This window comes from Oenanthe melanoleuca, chromosome Z (genome assembly GCF_029582105.1).
Source record: "Oenanthe melanoleuca isolate GR-GAL-2019-014 chromosome Z, OMel1.0, whole genome shotgun sequence".
Classification (NCBI taxonomy): Eukaryota; Metazoa; Chordata; class Aves; order Passeriformes; family Muscicapidae; genus Oenanthe; species Oenanthe melanoleuca.
The window spans coordinates 7,614,263-7,636,302 of record NC_079362.1 but is presented as its reverse complement, the minus strand read 5'-3'; the positions used below and the strand labels follow the sequence as shown (position 1 = coordinate 7,636,302).

At 43.5% G+C, this 22,040-nt stretch overlaps 1 protein-coding gene across 1 annotated transcript in view; it reads left to right on the top strand.

The window, feature by feature from the left end:
* Positions 1–22,040, top strand: part of MSH3 (mutS homolog 3) — a 93,820-nt gene that overhangs the window by 12,771 nt on the left and 59,009 nt on the right. The window contains exon 9 of the mRNA XM_056513665.1: positions 20,947–21,059. Coding sequence (XP_056369640.1) covers positions 20,947–21,059 — 113 coding nt within the window. The remainder of the gene's footprint in view (positions 1–20,946; positions 21,060–22,040) is intronic.

Genomic DNA, 22,040 nt, shown 5'->3' with positions numbered 1-22,040 from the left:
GTTTCAAGACCTCTGCAAATATAATTTCAAGCTTTTTCTGCTAAGTGCAGTGCTAATAGCCCTCTGGTTTAGCAGTGGCCTCTGCTTTTAACTGTATTGGGTGAGGTCTCTGCAGGTTTGCTCCTCTCCAGTTTCTGTCATGGCCTCTTAGCATGAGCTGTAGTGGATTTACTGCATTTGGTCAATGGTGCTGTTCAGTGCTAATTGCTCTCATGGACAGAGTTATGGATTTATATCATCAGTCAAGTAGAAGCTCAGCTGGAATGAACTCTGACTTGCAACTGTGTACAAAATGCTTTTAATTTTGTGGGTCTTTATCTGTGACTGCTGGTTGCTCAGATCAGAGGATGCATTCATGTAGTTGATGTTGAGAAATTTCTTTTTTTTGTGAAGAGCATGTGCATTTATTTACATAGCTCAGCTCCTGAGGTTTGTAGGTGAGCAGGGACAGGACAGGTTGTAGTGGCAAAAGCAGTGCCCCAAAGGGTTACAGTGAGAGTAAGCAGCATTGCACATTAAGTGGTGGAACAGAGGAGTGAAGAGTGTCTAAAGGGCTGGTGATCATAGAAAGCAGTGGTTTCATAGTTTGTATAGCTGGTGATGTTCCCACGGAATTTTAAGTGAAAGGCAAGCTGTGACAAACATCTTGAGAATGTTTTGTGTCAGTGGAAGCCACAAGCAGTTAAATTTGCAGCAGGGAAGAAAAAAGCAACTGAAGTACAAAACCAGCACGTGAGCTGTTTTCTGTGAGTACAAACCCCAAATGCATCAGTGAGCAGATGTTTACTGACCAGAGAGCTGTCTTGCTGAGAATCCAGTGTCTGCAGCCAGCTGCCTGAAGTGTCATGTCAGAGCTCTCTCCTTTGCAATGCACAGGGGAGAAATCCCAGCACAGTATTATCACCTCAGGCAGTAACCTGGAGGAGTTGCTGGATGGTGTTTTTTTGCAGTTTAATCCTGTGTCAGTCAGAACTGCTGCTGTTCTCAACGTTGGCATTCACTGTTGTCTTCTGTGGCACTGCAGGTGAGGGGACTGTGGGGCTCACATCTGGTTTGGCAAATTGCTTGTGGGTAAAGTGTATTTATTTGGCACAGCTGCCTGACTGCCCCCTCACAGTTTGGGACATCCTCTAAGTGAAATTGCTGTCCCCCCCATGCACATGGAGTTGTTGCTTGTCTTGGCTTGCAGGATGTAACCAGCAGTGTGTGTTCTATCAACATTTGTTAAACCAGGTGGGACAATGATCCTTATCTCTTTGAGAGATATCTCTTGTTGGGCCATCTTTAAACCAGCTGGGCAATCATCTTTATCTTCCCACAGCCCATCCTCCCTCCAGGAGATATCTCCTGTTCATGGCCAGTGAGTCCCAGGGCATGACTGATAAAATTCCATCATCCCATGGGAGATGCTCCAGCCAGGGGAGGAGCCAAGCCTTTCCTACCCAGATAAAAACTGACATTTTGGACACCAGAACAGTCTTTTCTACTGGATTCCCAGAGAAAGACCAGGCCTATTTACACCACCACTAGACCTTCAAAAAAAACTACAGCCTTCTACAAGATCATTGTTTCAACAGAACCACATCTGCCCCTGCAGGAGGATGCAGCCACCATTGAATGGGACTGTGCCAACACCCTGACTGACTGAGTGTCAAGTTGTATTCTGTCAGTGGTTTCTATTTTGTATTACTGAATTTTTATTTTCATTTTCCTAGTAAAGAACTGTTGTTCCTATTCCCATATCTGTGCCTGAAAACACCTTAATTTCAAAATTATAATAATTCAAAAGGAAGGAGTCTACATTTTTCCATTTCAGGAGAGGCTCCTGCCTTCCTTAGCAGACACCATTGGTCTTTCCAAGCCAAGACATTGCTGCAGGGGCATGAAGAGGCAGTTGCAAAGCCCTGTGTCCAAATGCAGTGCAGTGCACTGTTCTTACCTTGAATGATAAATTAGATAAGAAATGTTAGCATTACTCTTCACAGCAACAGCTGGCCATTGCAGGCCTTGCCTTGCCCAGCCCACATGTTTTTGTAAATTTCCCCCAGGGCAAAGCTCTGATGAGCTTCCCCAGACTCACACCTGGTTCAAAGTTTCTCATGTGATTGCAAAGTATGGAAAACATGCTGTGTCCAGCAGCTATATTTGTGGCATTACTGCACTAATTAATAATATTCATGAGTTTGTATTTTTTTTCCTCCCCTCCATTAGAGATAGAAATTATTAAATTAAGAACAATGAAGTCTTGAGCTTGATGCTTGTCCAGTTTCTTGGTATCAAGAAGTTACCTTTTCACATAGGCAAAAAAACCTCTACCTTATAAGCAGAAACAGGAGAAGTAAAACTTTAAAGCCCTTGTTTGTATGGTTTGGCAAGTGTTTGGTTTATTATTACAGGACAGATCAGAAACTGTAGGAGGTGACATGTAAGTTATGGTACATTTTTTTTTTGTCCTCTCTGGTTGTGATGTTGCTTCTTTTTTCTCTGTATATATTTATATGCCATGATTTTTCACATATTCAAATGGAGACTGACTCTTATGCTCTTGAAGCTGGTGTGCAAGTTTAAATCTTTTTTACCAGTCCATGAATATTAAAGTTAAGTTAAAGTCCTAGTTTTTTGTTTTAATAAGGACTCCTTTTTCATGATTTATTCAGCTTCAGACTTGGAACATAACTCTTTCCCAGTGAAACAGTGAAAGAGTGAAACAGTGGCACTGAGGATACCTTGGATGTGTTGACTTCTCAGACATTACTTCTTCCCCTACTTGCTGCCCTCCTTGTTAGTGCCAGGAGTTGGAAATTGAGCAGCTTTAATCTAGGCAGTGATGTCAGTGAGGCATCCTGGGCAAGAGGAAGGCTGAGGCTGTCTGCATGTTTGACATGCAGGTAGCAGAGATAAGGAATGAGGAGAGTAAATGCTCCTGTAGTTGTGGTTCCCAGCCCCTCCTGAGCTGGGCAAGGGAGAAAACCCTGGCATTTATTTATTTTTCATAAACCCAGAATATAGTTGTTTTCTTAGTTTTGAAGAGAATGAAATTGGAGTGGGTTTTTATGTGCCATCAATCTGCTGAACTGCAGAAAGGAACAGGATTTATCTTTCAGGCTGTCTTTAGCAGTTTAATTTTGTGCTTGACTGACAGTGTTTGTCTCTTTTAACAGATGTTCTTTTCTATGTATGGCAGAGGTAAGAGGCTTTTGGTAAATTAGACTCCTGAGAAGTGTGCTTTAGGCATGGACTCTTCCTCTGGGAATTTGGAATAGTACAAATGACTGTTAGATGTTCAAAATTCACGTGAATATTTTTTGTGTTCTTAATAGAGAATTTGAGATCACTACTGTAGCAATTAACTCTGAAATACTTAGCAGCACAGTATTCTTTAAAGCAAGAAGATTTTGTTTAAGATATTTGCTGTCAGCTTATGTGAATGACTTTCTATAGAGGGAGATAGATATACTGAAGAGCATTTTCTAGCAAATATATTTGAGTGTATTCTGATTTTTGCTGTGCCTGACTGGCTTCTGTCAGGTGTAAGGTACCTGTTTGCCCCTCCATCCCTGCTGCCTGTTGTTTTACAGCCATGCTCCTGCTCTCTGGAGTCTTTGCCACCTCCTCCTGTCTCTGCCCTTCTGTTTATGTGTCAGGGGTGTCCTTGTCTCCAGTTCTAGCTGGATTCCAGATATTCCTGGCAGCCTGGAGCTGTCCTTCTCCTGCAGCCTCCTCTGCAGAACTGTGGCTCAGGGGACCTTCAGGTGGAGAGAGAAGCAGCAGGTAGGACCTTGGGGAGGGTACAGGTGACATCCCTCCAACCTGCTTCCTCTCTCTGATGCCCTGGGTAGTGCAGGGGTGTGGAGAGGAGGGAAAACTGTCCTGGACAGCTTCCTGGACAGCCAGCTGCCACCTCACTGCGTGCCTTCTATTTGTGGCTGTGCATCTCCCTTTGTACTAAACTCTGAAGAGCAAGGTGGTGTTCATAAAACCATAAAAGCCTTTGGGTTGGAAGGGACTTTTAGAGGGCACCTGGACCAGCCCCCTGCTGCAGCTGTACCAGGTGGGTCAGAGTCCTGTGCAGCCTGACCCTGAGTGTCTCCAGGGATTGGGGCACCCTGTGCAGGGACTCACCACCCTCATGGAAAAATACCCCTTCCTTATATCCAGTCTAAATCTACTCTCTTTATGTTTAAAAGAGTCACACCTTGCCACCTCTCAACAGACCCTACTAAAAATTGTGTTCCAGATTTCCTTATGGGCCCCCTTGAAGAATTGAAAGGCCACCCTGAGCTCAGCCCAGAGCTCCTCCTGTGCAGGCTGAGCAGTGGCAGCTGTGCCAGCCTTTCCTCCAGCAGAGCTGCTCCATCCCTGGTCCCCCTGAGCCTCCTCTGGCCTGGCTGCAGCAGCTCCAGCTCCTGCCTGTGCTGGGGCAGCTGGGGCAGCTCTGCAGGTGCTCAGGGTCTCACCTGGGGCACAGGGGCAGGATCCCCCTGCCCTGCTGCCCACACTGGGGCTCAGCCAGCACAGACCTGGCTTTGGGGTCCCAGCTGTGCCCCACAGCCCCCAGGGCTCCTCCAGGGCTGCTCCACCTGCTCAGCCCCAGCCTGGACCCAGCCCTGGCCTGGTTAAACCTTCTGAGATCCCCAAGGGCCACTCCTGGTGTGTCCAGGTGCCTCTGGATGCCATCCTGTCCCTCAGGGCTGTCCCTGCACCCTCAGCTCGGTGTCACCATCTGGGGGTGCCCTGGATGCTCTGTCTGTATCACTGGTGCAGATATTGAATATCTGCCAGCACAGACCTCTGGGGGATTCTGCTGGTCACTGATGTCCACCACTGCCCTCTGGATGTGCAAAGCCAGCTGGTTCCTGGTTCCTGAACAATCCATCCATCCATCCATCCATCCATCCATCCATCCATCCATCATCCATCCATCCATCATCCATCCATCCATCCATCATCCATCCATCATCCATCCATCCATCCATCATCCATCCATCATCCATCCATCATCCATCCATCATCCATCCATCCATCCATCCATCCATCATCCATCCATCATCCATCCATCCATCATCCATCCATCCATCATCCATCCATCCATCCATCCATCCATCCATCCATCATCCATCCATCCATCCATCCATCCATCATCCATCCATCATCCATCCATCCATCCATCATGCATCCATCCATCCATCATCCATCCATCCATCCATCCATCATCCATCCATCATCCATCCATCCACCATCCATCCATCCATCCATCATCCATCCATCCATCCATCCATCCATCCATCCATCCATCCATCCATCATCCATCCATCCATCATCCATCCATCCATCCATCATCCATCCATCCATCCATCATCCATCCATCCATCATCCATCCATCCATCCATCCATCCATCCATCCATCATCCATCCATCATCCATCCATCCATCCATTCATCATCCATTCATCATCCATCCATCCATCCATCCATCCATCATCCATCCATCCATCATCCATCCACCATCCATCCATCCATCATCCATCCATCCATCATCCATCCATCATCCATCCATCCATAATCCATCCATCCATCCATAATCCATCCATCCATCATCCATCCATCCATCCATCCATCCATCCATCCATCCATCCACCATCCATCCATCCATCCACCATCCATCCACCATCCATCCATCCATCATCCATCCATCCATCCATCCATCCATCCATCATCCATCCATCCATCCATCCATCCATCCATCCGGGCAGTGCTGTTTTTGCTATTTAAAAAAACAAAGAAACAAAAAAACAAAAAAAAAACAAACCCAAAATCCCCCAAACCCTAAAAAACTAACAACCCAAAACCAAAACAACCACATTCATTTGAAAGAAAATGAGGTAGGAAAAGGAGGAAAAAAGCCTTTAATTTAAGGGAAGCAGTTGTCTACCTTTCAAAAATCCTTGCTTAGAGTATTAATTGATTTGTTAAGCTGTTTTAATTGTCTGAAAAGATATCACAAGAATTTGCATCTTGGAGTGGGGAAGTTAAGCCTTACCATAAAGCATTCTGTGTATATTACCAGTACAGTGCACTTGATATTCCTCATGGGTTGGAGAAAAAACCATCTTGGTTTGTCTCTGAAAGGAAATGCTGGCATTGGTGCTTTGGGTTGATCTAGGTGAAAATAGCCCTGTGTGACAAAGCAGGTGTGAGAAATTACACATAGCTCAACTTTTGGACCCAGCCAGAGTCAGGGCTGACCTGGCACCAGAATCTGAATTCCAGTGCCCTTGGGTTGTCTAGGCAAAGAAATGCTTCCATAAATGTCATCATCAAGTACACTTGTATTAACTTCAATTAAGTTACATTTTGGAATGCTTAATTTGGAATCTGCTGTTCAGTACTCAAAGCCATGATGTAATTTTGTGAGCCATGGCAGAGGGGAAACTACTCACTCTATCAATTAATCATCCTGTGGTGTATAATTAGCATCCTATCAGATGTCATTAATTGCAGAGCAGCAGGTTTGGTTTTTATTGTACTCAGGAGTCCCCAGAATGGAGTTTCACCAGCAGCTTTGGAGTGCTGCTGCTGGGTTAAGGAGCTGGCTGTGTTCCCACAGCCCCTTTTTATGTGATCGTTGCAAAAGTTTTTGTGGCATCAGAGAGATCTGCAGCAGGAAATAGAAACCCACAAACACCAAGAAACCTCTTTCTTTGAACATAATGCTTTTTTATTTGTTTGTTTGTTTTTTTAAGGAAGAAAACTTGCCCTGAGTGTGGCTGTGTTGAGAGTGGTACATTTGAGAGAGGGCTCAGCAGGATCTGAAATCCTTCTGCTGCAGCCCAGACGGAGGAAGGGTTTCAAAAATATGAAGGAATTCATGTGTATTAATAGGGATGTGTTTTCAGATACTTCTGTCTCATCACTGACCATGAGCAGAGTCTAGACCATGTTCATGTTAAGTGGGTGAAAGGAATTATTGGGATTCTGTTGGGAACATTCTTTATAGACCGATTATGCCAAAAACTACTTCTATTTTAAAAGACAGGTACTGAACAAGAAGAGGTGTCTTGTGAACAAAAGTCCTTTATCTGGCAAAAAAACTCAGTTTCACTTAGTAGTTTTATCCCTCTACTCCTTCTAATACTGTAGCCATTTAACTGGTTTTATTACTAGAAAGTTTATTACTCAGTTTCCTTAGATCTTGAGTTGTAAGTTGGAGTAAGTATTCATGGTCTGTAGAATTAAGATACTATTTTTTTTCTTCAGTTTTTGACTTTTTTAAAAAACTCCAGGCAGAATAAAGACAAAACTCTGCCACCTCTGTTTTTAGCTCACTTCTCCAGAAATGATGTGCAGCCTTGTGATGCTTAAAACCATGTTTTGAGTTGAACCATTGCCAGCCCCCAAAGTGTAAACATGAGGTAAATTGAATTTCAATTTAGAACTTTTTATATTTTTTTTCCTTAAAAGCATACCATTTGGCCCAAGATGCCTCCACTTTCTTCCTCAAATTTTTTTTTTTCCCATTTGTGAAGTATTTCAAGTGGCTTTTTGCAGTTGGCTTCTTAATGGTAAATCCTTGGAAAGAAAGAATACATAGTGCACAGCATCTGTTAAGTTACATGCTAAATTAACCCCTGGAAAGAACTTCTGCCTTGCTTTTTCTCTTGTATTAGCTTTTCACAGAACAGAAAATCAAGGTAAATAACAGTTTCTGGTGAAAACATCCCACTTTGAATTACAGGAATGTGGCATAAGAAGAAAATATTTTATATAGGGAGGTGTAATTGTTCATACTCTACTTGTATTTATTCTGTTAGAGATGAGACTGTGTTTAAGCATCTTTGTACATCTCACAGGAAAGCCTGAAATGATCTGTTGAAAAATTAACAGGTTCAATTCATCACATTTAATGGCCTCCTAAATCTGTATCAGCTTATCAAAGGAGACATTAATTACAAGTGTAATTGACCAGCCAGATGTATCCCATTTTCTGTCCAGCAAGCCTCTGCTAAAACCATTACAAAACACACAAAGCTCTTTATCTGAGGGAGATGAGAAGTTCCCCGTGCCAAATTCTGCCTCAGCAGTGAGGTTTCAGTGGGGTGAGCAGATCTTCCTGCATGGGCAGAGGGGTTTTTTGTCCTTTGGTTTTACAGCGTTGGTTCCTTGGGCAGGGCTGTCCCCAGGTGCCAGGAGGGCTCCTGGACCTGTCCCACATCCAGTTTCCCAGCTGTGAGGTTTGGGAGCTGCACAGCTCCCAAAATAGGGAATCTCAGTGCCCCTGGGGATGGAGCCACCCACACTCTGTGCCAAAACCACACTTCCCATTCTGCAAGGCAAGTCATGACCAAACTCAGCAGCTTCCTCCTCCTTCCAGAAGCTTGAGCTTGGCTTTTCTGGTGATTGGCACAGAGCTCTCAGGGTTTGAAGCCTTATTTCAACATTTGTCTACCATTTGCTGGGCTTGTTCTTTAAAAAAAATAATTGTTAGATGAATGAGAACCACATTTGTGCTTGATGTAAAATTATTAAAAATAGCATGGCATTAATGTACATTACCAAAACCCCGAAACCTCTTCTGATTTTTTCATGGAGAATGAAAGCAGAATTAATTGCCAAGTTAACACATGTAACAATAAAGGTTCCTGCTCTTTCCTGTCTTCTCTTGCTTTCCTTCAGATTGCTTCTTAATTGCTTATTTCAGACTTGTTTTTATTGTTATAATTCAGCTCCCTATGCATGTCTTAAAAGTTTTGTTCCAAGTGCTGCCATGGTTTGACAGCATTGAGGGAGAATAACTCCAGTAACAGCAGAGAAGAAAGGAGTGGGTTAGAGCAGAACTTTGCCTATTGTGTCTATATTTGAAGGTGGCATCTCCCTGAGCTTGGAATTGGGAGTCTTTTTTATTTGAATCACAGCTGGAGGGCTCTGGTGGAGACACTTCTGGAGGAAAATCAGGGCTGATACAATTTCCCAGCCTCATCCAGCTGTCAGGTCATTAGGGACAATGCACTGGAGCATCACGCTGCTGGATCTTTCCTGGAAAAGTGTAAAAAGGCTTTGCAAGGTCCAGGCCATGTGCAGAGGCAAATTTGGATTGGCTATTGAAATGTCTTTGGAGCAGAGGGTTTGATTTTTAGGATGGAGCTGTTTAATACTTGGAGTTTTTTATGGTCTCTGATGACGTCGGTAATTGCAGACGCTGACGTCTGGGAGATCCTTTTGTGGCTTTAAGGTTTTTTTTTTCTGTAGAGTGGAGGGTACTTGAATGTGCTAGTGTCCCAAATGTTGAGCCTCCAAATCGAGGAGAAGAAAGGGAAGGATGAAGCAGTTACATGATCTATCAGATCCCTTCAGCTGGAGTTGGTTCAAGTGGTTCTGTCAGTGGCAGGGAGAGGAGAATGAAATGTGAGCAGCAAGTTACACCTGCCAAAATCTGAAAAAAGAACAGACCTTGTGCCACAGTCTCAGCTGAAGAATGTGGTTGGGTATTTGGCTGAAATGGTATGTCCTGCAGTTCCTTCTGTAGGTGGAGTTTACTCACAGATAAGGGAAAGACATGTCTCTTACCTTGTATATGTGTGAAGTTCTCCACTAGAAGACATGTAAAGGGAATTCCTGCATGGAAAACCCCTTAGTTTTGTGCTCAGGGCACAAACCTTGGCTTCCTGAGGTGAGCACAGAGCAGGCACCAGACCCACCCCAGAGCTCTCAATGGATTAAATGTTGTGTACTCTCCTCTGTGCCACAGAAGGGTCTGCAGGAGCTCTGCCTGAGCAGCTCTTGGAACCCTGGTACTGAGAATTATAGATTTTTCTGTGCTGACAGGCACTGACCCCCAGGGGAACACTGCATTTGACCTGATGCCATGGAGAAAGCCTCCAAAATTGAATAATAGAACTGGGATTATTGGCGGTGTAGTTTAAATAGAAATAATATCACATGTTGGAAAACTTAAGAGTTTAAGATTTTGGAATATAGTAATACATATAAAACAAGATGAAAGTTTTAAGGCGGAGGTTTGTCCTCCTTCTTCACCTTCTTCTTCATGGGTTTGGGTGATATTGTGTGATTGGGTAGAGAAGTCCCATGGGTGGTTGCTTATAGGGTTAAAAGTAAAAATAATTTAGGTAGCATTTCTTAATTGGGCAGTTCACCCTTCAAAAGTCCTGTAGAGAGAGAAATGGAGCTCCATCTTTAGTTTGTTAGCTTGAGGTGCTGTAGAACTCAGAGTTTGTGGGACTGTAATATAAATAATAATCAATAAATATCTGAGTCCCAACAAGAAATACTGTCGCACTTATTTAATCCTGACCCTGGAAAAGAGAAAATAAGACTCAATATGCAGCCAGTGCCTCTGTTCTTGTTCTTATTTGTGCAATTGGTCTACAGCTGATGACTTACACAGTTTCTTAGAATAATTTTTTTCTCAGAGTCTTGGGGAAATTTGGCTTGGAAGAGCTCTCTGGATCTCAGGTGTTACTTGTTTTGTCCACTTTGGGAAATGCTCATGGAAAGGAAGCCCCCAGCTTCACTGCATCACCTGTTAGAGTCTTTAATTGGTCTTGAGGGAGAGAATGGAGCTCATGGCTGTTTGGTTTTGTTCATACACATCTCACCAGAATCTGCCCCAGGCTTTCCTGAAGGCTCTCTGGGTGGTAGAAGATGCTCTCTTAACTTTCTCTATGCCAAATGAATTCAATTTCCTTAGTCTGTCCTCATTTGACATATGCTGTAGCCTCCTAATAATGGAATGCAATCACTATGCTGTTTTTGATTTTCCTCTTCAGCCTGAATGAATGAATTTTCCACCTTTTTTTAATTATGGCTAATACCCAGAAGAGCAGGTATCCAGAATTTTCAGATTCGGATATAGACCAGGTACTTATTTTGAGTATAGTTAAGTATCTAAGACAATAATTCAGGCTATCTGTGCAGAAATAGAAAAAAATATCAAAATCCTGAGTATATATTTTAGATTTTTTTCTTTTTATTATAACCTCTTAGAATAAGCAAAGAATTAAAGAACAATTGCAGATCTTCTGCCTGAGTGCTATGTGTAATCACCTACCAGCACAGCTGGAAAACACAGTAGTGTGCATACTTTCCTTTTGTGTTTAAAATAAACTGAGGTATTATGGGCTAAATTTGATTTCACTTTTTCTGAATCCAGGTGTGGCCTTGCTGCTTGCATAGGAAATGTGCTTTCTCAGTGGGGTCTGTGCTGGATGTTTGGTGCTCCTTGTAAGTTTCCACAGCAATTCTCATGCTGATTAAAGAACAGGAATTATGTTCCTGACAGGTTTTGGCAGGTAGAGTGGTGGCAGTGTGGGAGGTTAGCTCAGGCTGGTTTAAAACAGAGACATGGCTGGACCCTGTCTGTCACCATCTCAGTTATTTCTTATGTAATCATTGGAAATGATGTTTCATAAGCTGGTGGTGACTTCCATTCAACTTCTATTGATGTTGTGCTTGTAGAGTACCCTTTTACCAGTTACCTGGGCAAATCTGATTCCTACTTCAGCAGTAATCCCTAGGATAGAATCCAGGATAATTGTGATTGGAAGGGACTAATTTAAGATTCTTTCCAGAAGTACATTGTGTTGTAGCTGTCTGCTTTTAATTTTTAATTAAACAGCCTCACCTAGGAAACACTTTGTGGACAAAACAAAGTGTGTTTTGCATGTGTCTGTGTATGACCCACATAACTTCCAGTGTTTTGAGGGCCTGTGCTATTTCAAACATGTTGCAATTAAAATGCTTGGGAGATTATTTTTGTGCTCACACATAGCATAAGGGAAGGGGGAGATAAAAAAATAATTGCGAAATATCATTAAGCATTGATCTTGGCTTTGTTCAAGCTGAATTTAGACTGTTACTCCTGCTGCTAGAGAAGGTAAATCTTTGGATAAGATGTTTTCTGCTGTTTCCTCCATCAGCTTGATGCTAGAGAGGGGTTGTGATGGGGAATGCTGATGACAGTAGGCAGAGATCTGACAGAAACACAATGGTTACAACTTCACTGAGAGATCTGGTAGGTGGGAAGCCTTTGCAAAAATATTACAAGAGAGACAGAGAAAAGTGCTTTGTGCTCAGAAATTTTTGCTGCTGAAAATGAGAATGTTTCATGTTTCTGTCAGTTGGGACAAGTTTGATCAGACAGCACGTGTCCTTGTGGAGCAAGGAGCTGTGCATTCACTTTGGGAGGCTGTGTGAGGCACTGATGGTGCTGTGGGGTGCTCAGGAGGCAGTATAAATGCTGCTGTTTAGAACACACTTTGGTGTTAGAGTCTCAAAACCAATTATTTCAAGGCTATTCTGTCATCTTTTCCTTTGCTCTGCCTGTTCAGAACTTTTTGGTCATGCTCTTCTTATTATTTAATTTATTGGTAACATTTTTAAGCACTTCAAAGCCGTTGGTTTTTTTTTTCCCCAAAATGGTGCAAGGTAAAGTGTTAATAATCTTGAGTTATATAGTATGTAATACAGAACTCAACTTGTCTGCCAGCCTATTGTCTGGTGGTGTAGACTTGCTTTTAGAAGGCCCCTTTTGGTGAAAAGCTTTCTAAAAGGCTTGGTAATTCAAAAAGAAACTGAAATAGTACTAAGTGGTGTCCCAAATGAGTGTGCTTGAGCTCACTTAAAAATATTACCAATATGAGCAGAAGTCAGATTTAATATTTGACTACAAAGCACAGCAGCAGTGGTAACATGAAGAGCAGAGACTCAGAAGGGGTTCTGTGGCATCAGGAGGTGCAGTGATGTCAACACACAGAGCTGCAGCTGCAAAGCAGTGGAGACCAGACACAATAGTAAGAGCTGGTGTTGAATTAAATGAGTAATTACTGCCTTTTTGTAGTTTGCTTGTCCAGCTGTACATTTTTGTGTGAAGTTTAGGACCCACTCTGAGACAAAACACAGAAAATGACCCTATCTGATGGGAGAGAGCGCAGATAATTAACATTTTGTTTATGACTTGGCAAAAACTTGGGCGACACAGGGATATAAAATGCTCCATCCTTGAGGACAAAAAGGGGGGTTTGGAATTTGGAAGTGATCCCAAAAGCACAATGCAAGGCTCATGTCAGCTAGGTACAAGAAAGAGAGGTGGGGAGGAACCTTCCACAGCTGACTTAATATACAGAATAAATGTAGAGGATGTACAGAATAAATGTAGAGTTTAATTCCTTTGTCATGAGTGCATTTTTCATCTTTGTTGTATAGACCTAGATAAGTAGAAATACTTGTATTTACCCACAGAGATAGTCCCAGGATGTCATGAGCAAGGGGTTGGCTGTGTGTCCTCACTCCTCCCTCACTCCCCTTTGACTCAGCTCTTTGTCCATCATGGGGTGTCACAGAAGGAACATTATTTCATCAGTGTGCATGTAGACTGGCAGATATTAGGCAGGGTTCCCCTGTGCTTTGTTTTGTGGTGTTCTTGTTGCCTTTGTTTGTGGTTGGTTTTTGTTGCTGTTTGATTTTTTTTTATTGTTAGTTTGTTTTTTATTCGGTTTGGTATGGTTTTGTTTGTTTTGTTTAATTTGTTTGAAGCCCTGCAAGGAGAGAGATTTTTGCTGGTTGGCATATTCCTGACTGGAGGAGCTGCTGATTTTGGGGCACAGTGGCTCACCAGGCTGTGGCACATTTCTGTCAGGGTGCAGGTGGAGTGGTGTGAGGTTATGGGGTGAGGTGCTTTAGGCACCAACTTTGTCAGGCTAAAAAAACAAAGCAGCTAATGGTTAAAAAGGTTATTTATTACAAAGCACAACTTGTTACAAAGCACATCAGTCTCAACAGTCAATAGCAAAAAGCAATGGCAAATGCAGTGGCAATAAGTGAATGGCTAAAAGCCAATGGCTAAAAGCACCAACTCTGCCCAGTACCAACTCTAATACAGGATTTTTCCAACAAGCTAAGGTGCAAACTCAGAGCACCACTCCTTAACCTGTTAGAATTCTAGCTTCTTAGCACACCAGGTTACATATAAACTATGCATACAACCTATCTTGTTCTATTTAAAAAATGTCAGCAGTATTCTTACTGTAGCTCTGTAATGTCTAAGCACTGTGTACAACTGTGGGCCTGGAACCTCTACTGAAGATATCAGTGTGTTTGTTAACCTTCACTAGAACACTCACTGCTACTGTGGCATTTGAAACCTTTCACTTACTAAAAGCATCAGAGCTCACCCTAAAACTTACTAACTTACTAAGTTAAATGTTTACTTTATGTGTGAATACTTAATATACTTCAATGCATCCAAAGGCTTTAATTCAATCCCTGCACTCTGATTTCTCTCTGAAGAATTCAGAGACACCCCTGACTGACTGACTCAACAGAGGGGAGCAGTGGGACAATCACAGGGGCAGCTTGGTCCAGGCTTCTGATGAGACCAAACCAGGGTGAGCTGCATCTCCCAGCATCACGTACAGCTGCTGCAGAGCACAGAGGAAGGTGAATACTGCTGGAGGTGTGGGCAAGCTGCTGTGCAGGCTCTGCAGAGTGATCTGGGACCTGCTCAGGGCACTGCAGCTCCCTGTGAGCAGTGCTGGTCACCAGGTGGGAGCTGCAGTAAACTCTGCATGCTTGGGGAATTGAATGGAAAGAGCTTCTACATCAGAAGCTGGGGCTCTGTGTGTCCCTCCATGTGTTTGTTCACAGCCAGACATTGTCCTGCTTTGCAGGATTGGTGTCTGCCAATAAAGGCAGAAGCTTCTCTGAAATGGAGACTGTAAACCCCCTTCCTCCAAATTATTAGAATTTTGAAATTAAGGGGCTCTCAGGCAAAGAGATGGGAATTAGGAATAACAGTTCTTTACTAGGAAAATTAAAATAGAAATGCAGTATTACACAGAACAATCCCAAACCCTGCCAGAGTCAGAATCCAAGCTGACACCCGTCACTCAGTCAGGGTGTTGGCACAGTCCCATTCAATGGTGGCTGCATCCTCCTGCAGGGGCAGATGTGGTTCAGCTGGAGCAGTGCTCCTGGAGAAGGTGCAGTTTCCTCTGAAGCTCCAGGGATGATGTGGAAAGGTCTGGTTTTCCTCTGGAATCCAGTGCAAAGAAGGTGCCTTGGTGTCCCAAATGTCAGTTTTTCTCTGGGTAGGAAAGGCTTGGCTCCTCCCCTGGCTGGAGCATCTCCCAGTGGGATGATGGAATTTTATCAGTCATGCCCTGGGACTCAGTGGCCATGAACAGGAGATATCTCCTGGAGGGAGGATGGGCTGTGGGAAGTTAAAGATGATTACCCAGCTGGTTTAAAGATGGCCCATGAGCAGATAATGTGTGCCAGGAGATCAGGGTCACTGCCCAGCTGGGTTAACAGATGGGACAGAATTCACATTTCTGGAATACACAGAATGCACATTGCTGGCCCCATCAGCCCTGCACATGGTAGAAAGGATGGGTGCCTTAAGGTGGTTTCTCTCCACATTTCTGGTCGGGTTTCCTGATGCTCTCTGCAGCCCCAGCCTCGTGCTGTGTGTGATGGGCTGGAGCTGTCCTTGTCCTCTCTGGGGCTGCCTCTGTGAGTGCTGCTGGGGCAGAGAGTGCTCCCAGGGCTGTGGAGATGTGCACAGCACTCACTTCATTTCACAGGAGCCCTGCTGCCAGCCTGAGTGCTGCTCTCCAGCCTGTTTGCTGCCGTTCCCTAAGAGCACTTCCCTGTGATTCATGCTCTGCACAGCAGCTCTGAGGAGGTGTGGAGCTGTGAAATAACCTCCCTGAGATCAAGCAGGTACAGGATCTGCGTCTTCTCTGTCCACAGAATCAGCTCCTCTGCAATTGAGGGAAATTAAATTGACGTGGTGGGATTGTCTTATTTCAGTGTTGACTGTTGCTCATCCTGTCTATTCCTAGCTGCTAATAATAAAGAGTTTCCTAGCAGTTCTTGATCCTTTCTACTTTCCAAGACATGAGTGCAATGTGTCTCATCCCATTCTTCAGACAGGCAGATGGAAGAAGCCTGAGGAACATTTTTATTTGTGGGTGCAGGAGCTGCTGCAATACAACTGTGCTTGAGTTTTGTCCTGTGCTACCTAATTCTGCCCTCACAGAAGGGATGCAGTGCAATGCACAGCCCTTTACTTTTCTGTAACCTGCTTACTCCATTTCTTTGGCAGCTCCTGCCTCTAAGTTCCTAAACCTAAAAGGATGTTGTCTTAGAATTTCTTGATTCCAGGCTCCAGGCTTGTCAGTGTGGTTGGAGTTCTTTTCAGATGTAGTTCTTCCTGAGAAAAATCAGAAAATGTGTTGAGAAATGTTCGTAGTTTGGACAGAAAAAGGCAAGCAAGGTTTCCTCAGGTTTCTGTCTGTGTGTGTATATATATTTGTGTGTATATGTGCCTGTGATAAGCAGATACACATATATGTATATTAAAGTGTGTCAGAGTGTCTTCTGGGCTTTTCAGCAGCTTCTGGCATTCAGGAGGGGTTTGGGGTGGGGTGTTTTGGAAGCTGGAGGTCCTGTGGGTAACAGATGTTACTGTTGTGTATATGTATGTATATGATGTTCTATAGAACATGCTGATAATGTCCGTGGGGTGATTTTGGTTTTCATGGGCTGCAGCAATTTGTGTCAGATATTCAGAGAAGGTGGCTGTGCTGCTGTTTTCTTGCAGTCTCCATCTCTGGCATCTGAAATCTGCTCAGAGCAAATGTGGGGAAGTGCTTGACTCTGACAGCAGAAAGAGCTGTGCTTCTAAAAATGTGTGTGCTCAGTGCCAAAAGAACAACTGCTTGGAAATGTCCCCGAGGCTTTGCCAGGGAAGCTGCTGCAGTCCCTGCCAAGACTCACCAAAAAAGGAAGGATGGTTGTTCTGCATTCCCACAGACACACTCAGACCTGAGCCCTGGGCTAGGCAGTGGTGACAAGTAAAGGAAATGCAGTTTCTGCCAGGCTGATAGGGGAGGGTGACACAATTCCAAGGACTAATGCACTCAGGTTGCCTTGCCCTGCTGGGCACTGCTGGCATTTTTTCCCTGCAGGGGCAGGCTGGTCATCCCAGCAGAATAAATTATGAGAAATGCAGAGAAAAGAGCAGTTTGAGTAAATTGTGCAGGAAAAATTAAATAAATAATTTATGCTTTACAGATCTGGCCTTAGCATCAGAAGTAAAAATTTCATACTAAATTTTAGCAACATACACCCTCCCAAATTCTGCATCATTGGTGTCCCTGTTGTTGTGATACAGGGCTGTGCAGAGAAATTTTGGTGTCTGCACCCCTTCATTTGAATGTACTAAAGCAGAATGGGCATGGCAGGATAGTAGTTGAAAGGTAAAATTCTGCAGTTACCTGCTATCCTTAGGAGGACTTGCTGAACTTTAAGCAAACTCAGTTTGGATGTGTCTGTTTTGCAGTAAGCCCTTACTCACTTTCTGCCTGTTTAATTGTGAGTTGTGGAGCAGCAATGAAGTGATTCCTGCTTCATTCAGCAAACTGCAGTTAGCTCTTGTGCTTGAAGCAAGCTCATTCTTAATAAAAGATTTTATTATTTTTTTTAGGTATCTTGAGCCAGTTTCTGCAAATTAGTTTTTTTATGTTGTTTCCTTTTAGCTTCTAGCATTATTATAGATGTCTTTCTTACGAGACTTTTCTGTCAAACTGAGAGCTCTCTTTTAAATATTTTTCCTGCAGCACTTGTTAAGCAATGAATTTTAAGTGGATGCGTTGAACTGTCAGATAAACAGAGGAATTAAACCCAGCAGTGCTGATCCTTTTTCACTTTGCCAGGAGGGTGGCAGATAAATCAGTCCCTCCAGTTGCAGAGTCACAGAGCAGTGCAGGTTAGGATGCACGTTACATTATTACACGATTACATGATTGCATTATTGCATTATTACAGCCTGTGTGTGTTGTAGGATCCCATCCTTTAAATCAGATCTGATTTCAGATCCTTGTCTGTGGGAGGTGGTCAAGTCCTTGGGCAGCTTTTGTGATTTATCCTGAGAGCAGAGGCACCAGATGCCAGGTGTGGGATGAGCAGGGTGTTCTGGGGGGCACTGGGGGCTCCCTCCATGCCCTGGTCACTCAGTGTCCAGTCCAGGGGTGCAGCAGGACTGGGCAGGGGAGGACAGGGAGCTTTGAGGGGCTGAGCTGGTGTCTGACTGTAAATGTGGTATCTGCACCAATTAATTAGTGGCTTGTCCTCATTTTCTCCTGCCTTCACTCAGAGTCAGGATTCAAAACACAAAAAAGACTAATTTCTCGTGTTTGGCCTTGGCTGTTTATTAAATCTTATCTAAAGTACAGAGAGTTTGGTTACACTTCCAGCTACCAGCTAAAAGTGAGCAAAATGGAGAGTGAATCCAGCTAGTTACAAGGTCTTTTAAAGCTGAACAGTCCAACAGAGAGCTAACCCCTATATTATTTACACTTTTGACCCAATTACCAAACCCATGACCTGCAGTGCAGCACCAACTGTCCAACCAGAAACTACCTGAAATCATGAAGAAGGAGGAAGATGAGCACTGAAAGAGGTACCACCCAAAATCCTCCATCTTATCTCATTCCTATTACTGTATTCTAAACCCCCCAAATTCCAAACCCTACACCATGTGAAATTACACACTTCCATTCTAAGTAGACACCAGTGATTTTAACTCCACCACTCAAATCTGGAAGTTTTCTCCAAGGCCTCAGGTCAGAAGCAGTGTTCTGCTGAGGGTCAGTGTCAGAAAGCACAGAAAGCTCAAAAATCCCAGCTTTCTGGGATCAAACATCTGACAAGCTGAGGGACTGAGAGCATGGCTTGTTTTCCAGAGGAAGATTGAACTACAGCTCATTTGTAGCTTCTGACAGGAGTGATGTTTACAAAAGCTGATGCTGAGGTGACTTCTGATTTAAATAGGCATTGGTGGCTGGAGAGAGAAAACAAGCTTTGACATATCATCCTGCCCATAATCAGGAAAATGGCCTTTGGTGATCAGCTTGCTGCACAAAGGACACACATGAAAACCTTCTGCAGCAAACTTTGTTCTCATACATCTCAATAAAATTGAGGTTTTTTCACAGATTGAATCTAAAACTTTCAGATTTTTTTACTTTATCTAAAATATCAGGTGCATACTCTGAATCAGAATGTCATATGTATCTATATCTAAGTTTGCTGTATCTGGAATACAAGTGTTAAAATATGTGAAGATCTTTGCAGATGGGGTTAAAAATTTTACATGATTCCCATTCAGAGCGTTGACAAACAAAAATACTGTCACAGAAGTCACTCAGTGTATATTGATTGTAACTATCATATTCCAGACTCTGTGCTCTGGCATACATTTGGTTATAAATATGGAATATGCTTGGATACCTTTGGTAAAAGGGGAGAAAATCACAAATGTGTTAAAGAAAATGACACTCATTAATGTTTAAGCGTTAGAAAACAAACAGGTGTGGCATGAACCATCCAGTGACATATACCCCAAGCCTTCCTTTTTGACTTCTGTTCTACAAATCAGCTCTGCAGACCTTGTTAAGCCTTGCTTTTCTGTAGTCATTGCCATGAAAACATAAAGAGGTGGAAAATAAAAATAAAATATTTGTTTAAAAATACTTCTCCAAGTCCATACTCACACAGAGTCAGCAGAAAGACCCCTCTGTGTTTTCAGGCTGGCTCAAAGGTGCTGTGCTGGTCTCAGGTGTCATCCCTCACCTGGTGAATTAGAGCTGGAGGGGTGTTTGTGCACCAGTAGGGAAATATGTGCTGATTATATCTACCAAACTCCCCTGTGTGGGGGTTTGAGCAAGGGGAAAATGGCAGGGAAGAAAACTGCTGGCTGGGGTTGGTGTTTTCCTTTGCCTGAAGAATGTTTGCTCATTCTGAGAAGGCAGGGGAGATGGGAGTCCCAGAGAGGATAAAGGCTGAAAACTTAATTTGGTCAGTAAAACAAAGGCAGGGAGAGGATCATGTGCTGGGACAAGTCTGGTTAGCTGGACACGTGTTGTGGAAATCAACTCTCAGTTTTAAGAGCTGGGCCTCAGGGGTGCATTGATCCTTTCAGGCAGGAGTATGTGGAATGTAAGGCAGAAAATCTGTTTTTTCCTGCAGAGTTGGAAAGCCCTGCTAAAAGGCTATTGATTAACTTCCATGCTGTAACACCCACACATCCCTCTCACTGGCACAATTCCAGTCTTCTCCAAGCACTGGGTTAATTCACATCCCAGGGGGTGTGGGAGTGAGTGAAAGCCCTGAGGCCAACTGGATTTCGTGTGTGTCTTCTCACTGGAGCTTTCTCCTGCCCTGGCTCAGTGCTCACTGTGCAGGGGCACCACGTGCCAGGCTCTTCTTTGTGGTTTTTTAACCAGCAAATCTGCCCAGTGCTTACCAATTGTGCAAATTCAATGGTAAAGCAGCATCCAATCTTAATTTCAGCACCCAGTTAGGAAAAACAGCCAGTGTGGGAATGCTGCATCTTGTAAAGTTAAACTGGGAGGAGCTGCTGATATGCTGGCAGGAGTGGGTTATCAGTAGTAACATCCTTGGCTGCCTAAACTGCAATATGGCTAAAAGAAATCCAGCCCTTTAGTTCCACAGCATGGAATAAAATCTTCCAAGACAAATGATAATTAAATATGGCAATAGGATAGGATAATAGCTTAATTCTTTGATCATCAGAAGTCTTTAAGAAGAGATAGGTGCTGTGATTGGTGAAGACATGTCTGTATTTACCTTGCAGGTGTGCTGGACCACCTCCTGCTGTCTCTCTTTTGGCTGTGCTCGCTGCTGTTTGGGTTTGGTTTATTTGCACAGAGGTTAAAATAAACATTTAAATAAATACAGCACACGTGGAAATGTTTTCAGCCTGCTTTAGTAGCTTATCTCTTCATTCTTTACCCATTCAGTTCCTAACAAAACAAAGACAAAAGAAAGTGGACCCTTGTAACCTCCTTCAGTGCTCTTCATGAAGGGAGTGTAAAATCCTGAAAGTCAAGTATTTTTTTCTTTGCAGGTTACAGGATGACAGAATTAGGATAGAAAGGATGGAAAACCTCAATTTTGAGTACAGCCATGCCTTCCAGAGGGTTTCTGACTTCTATGCAAAAGAGGTGCCTGGTGCTGCAGGTATGTTCATTCAGATTTTTATGCAGAAGAAGTGCCTGACATTACAGGGCTTTCATTCCAAATATCTTTGAACCATGCATCCTATTAGCCTTTACATTCATGCAGGCTTTTGGCCACCTTTGCTTCATTTTCTGCACAGTGGGATCTTATGCTGAGCTTGGAGGAAAAGGAACATTATTTAAATAGAAATGAACACATTTCTGTGTAATAGGCTACCATTACTTTTTTTTTCATAGCTTGAAGGTGTGTGTTTAGACATTTAAATTTAAATGTACATAACAGCTGAGGGGGATTACTCAACATCTGAAATGTCTCTCAAGTTCACGGAATGCCAGGATATGTGGGGTTGGCAGGGATGTGTGGAGATGATCTGGTCCATCCCCGTGCCCAGGCAGGGACACAGGAGCGTGTCCAGCCGGGCTGGGGTGGCTGCACACAGGGACACTCCAGCCCCCCCTGGGCAGCTGTTCCAGGGCTCTGCCCCTCCATGCACACAGGTTCTTCCTCCTGCTGGGCTGCAGCTGCCCGGCCTTTATTTTATGGCCATTGCTCCTCATCCTATCACTGGGCACCACTGAAGGGAGTTTGGCCCCATCTTTTTGTCAGGAAAATTAACCCACAAACTCCAGAGGTTTATGTCCAAAAAGGAGACAGAGGAGTCCTTTTACTTTATTGCAATAAAGGAGAGGCCATGGGGCATCCCCTGGGATCTCTCAGAGTTTTGGAGGCTGCAGCCTCCTTTTATCCCAATTTCCCTCTCTCTTTCCCCATTGCTGAGGCACTTGAGAGGCACAGACTGCCCAAACACCTGATACCTGAGATTCCCTCTAATGTACAACCCTCCCTTCTAATTTTAATTCTTATAGAATCCATGGTTTTTCCCCATTGCTTCTTTCATCTTCCAATATCCAGTTTCATTTATCAGCAAACCTACAGTTTGTTTGTAAAGGCAAATATCTTTTCCCATTCTTTCATCAGTGG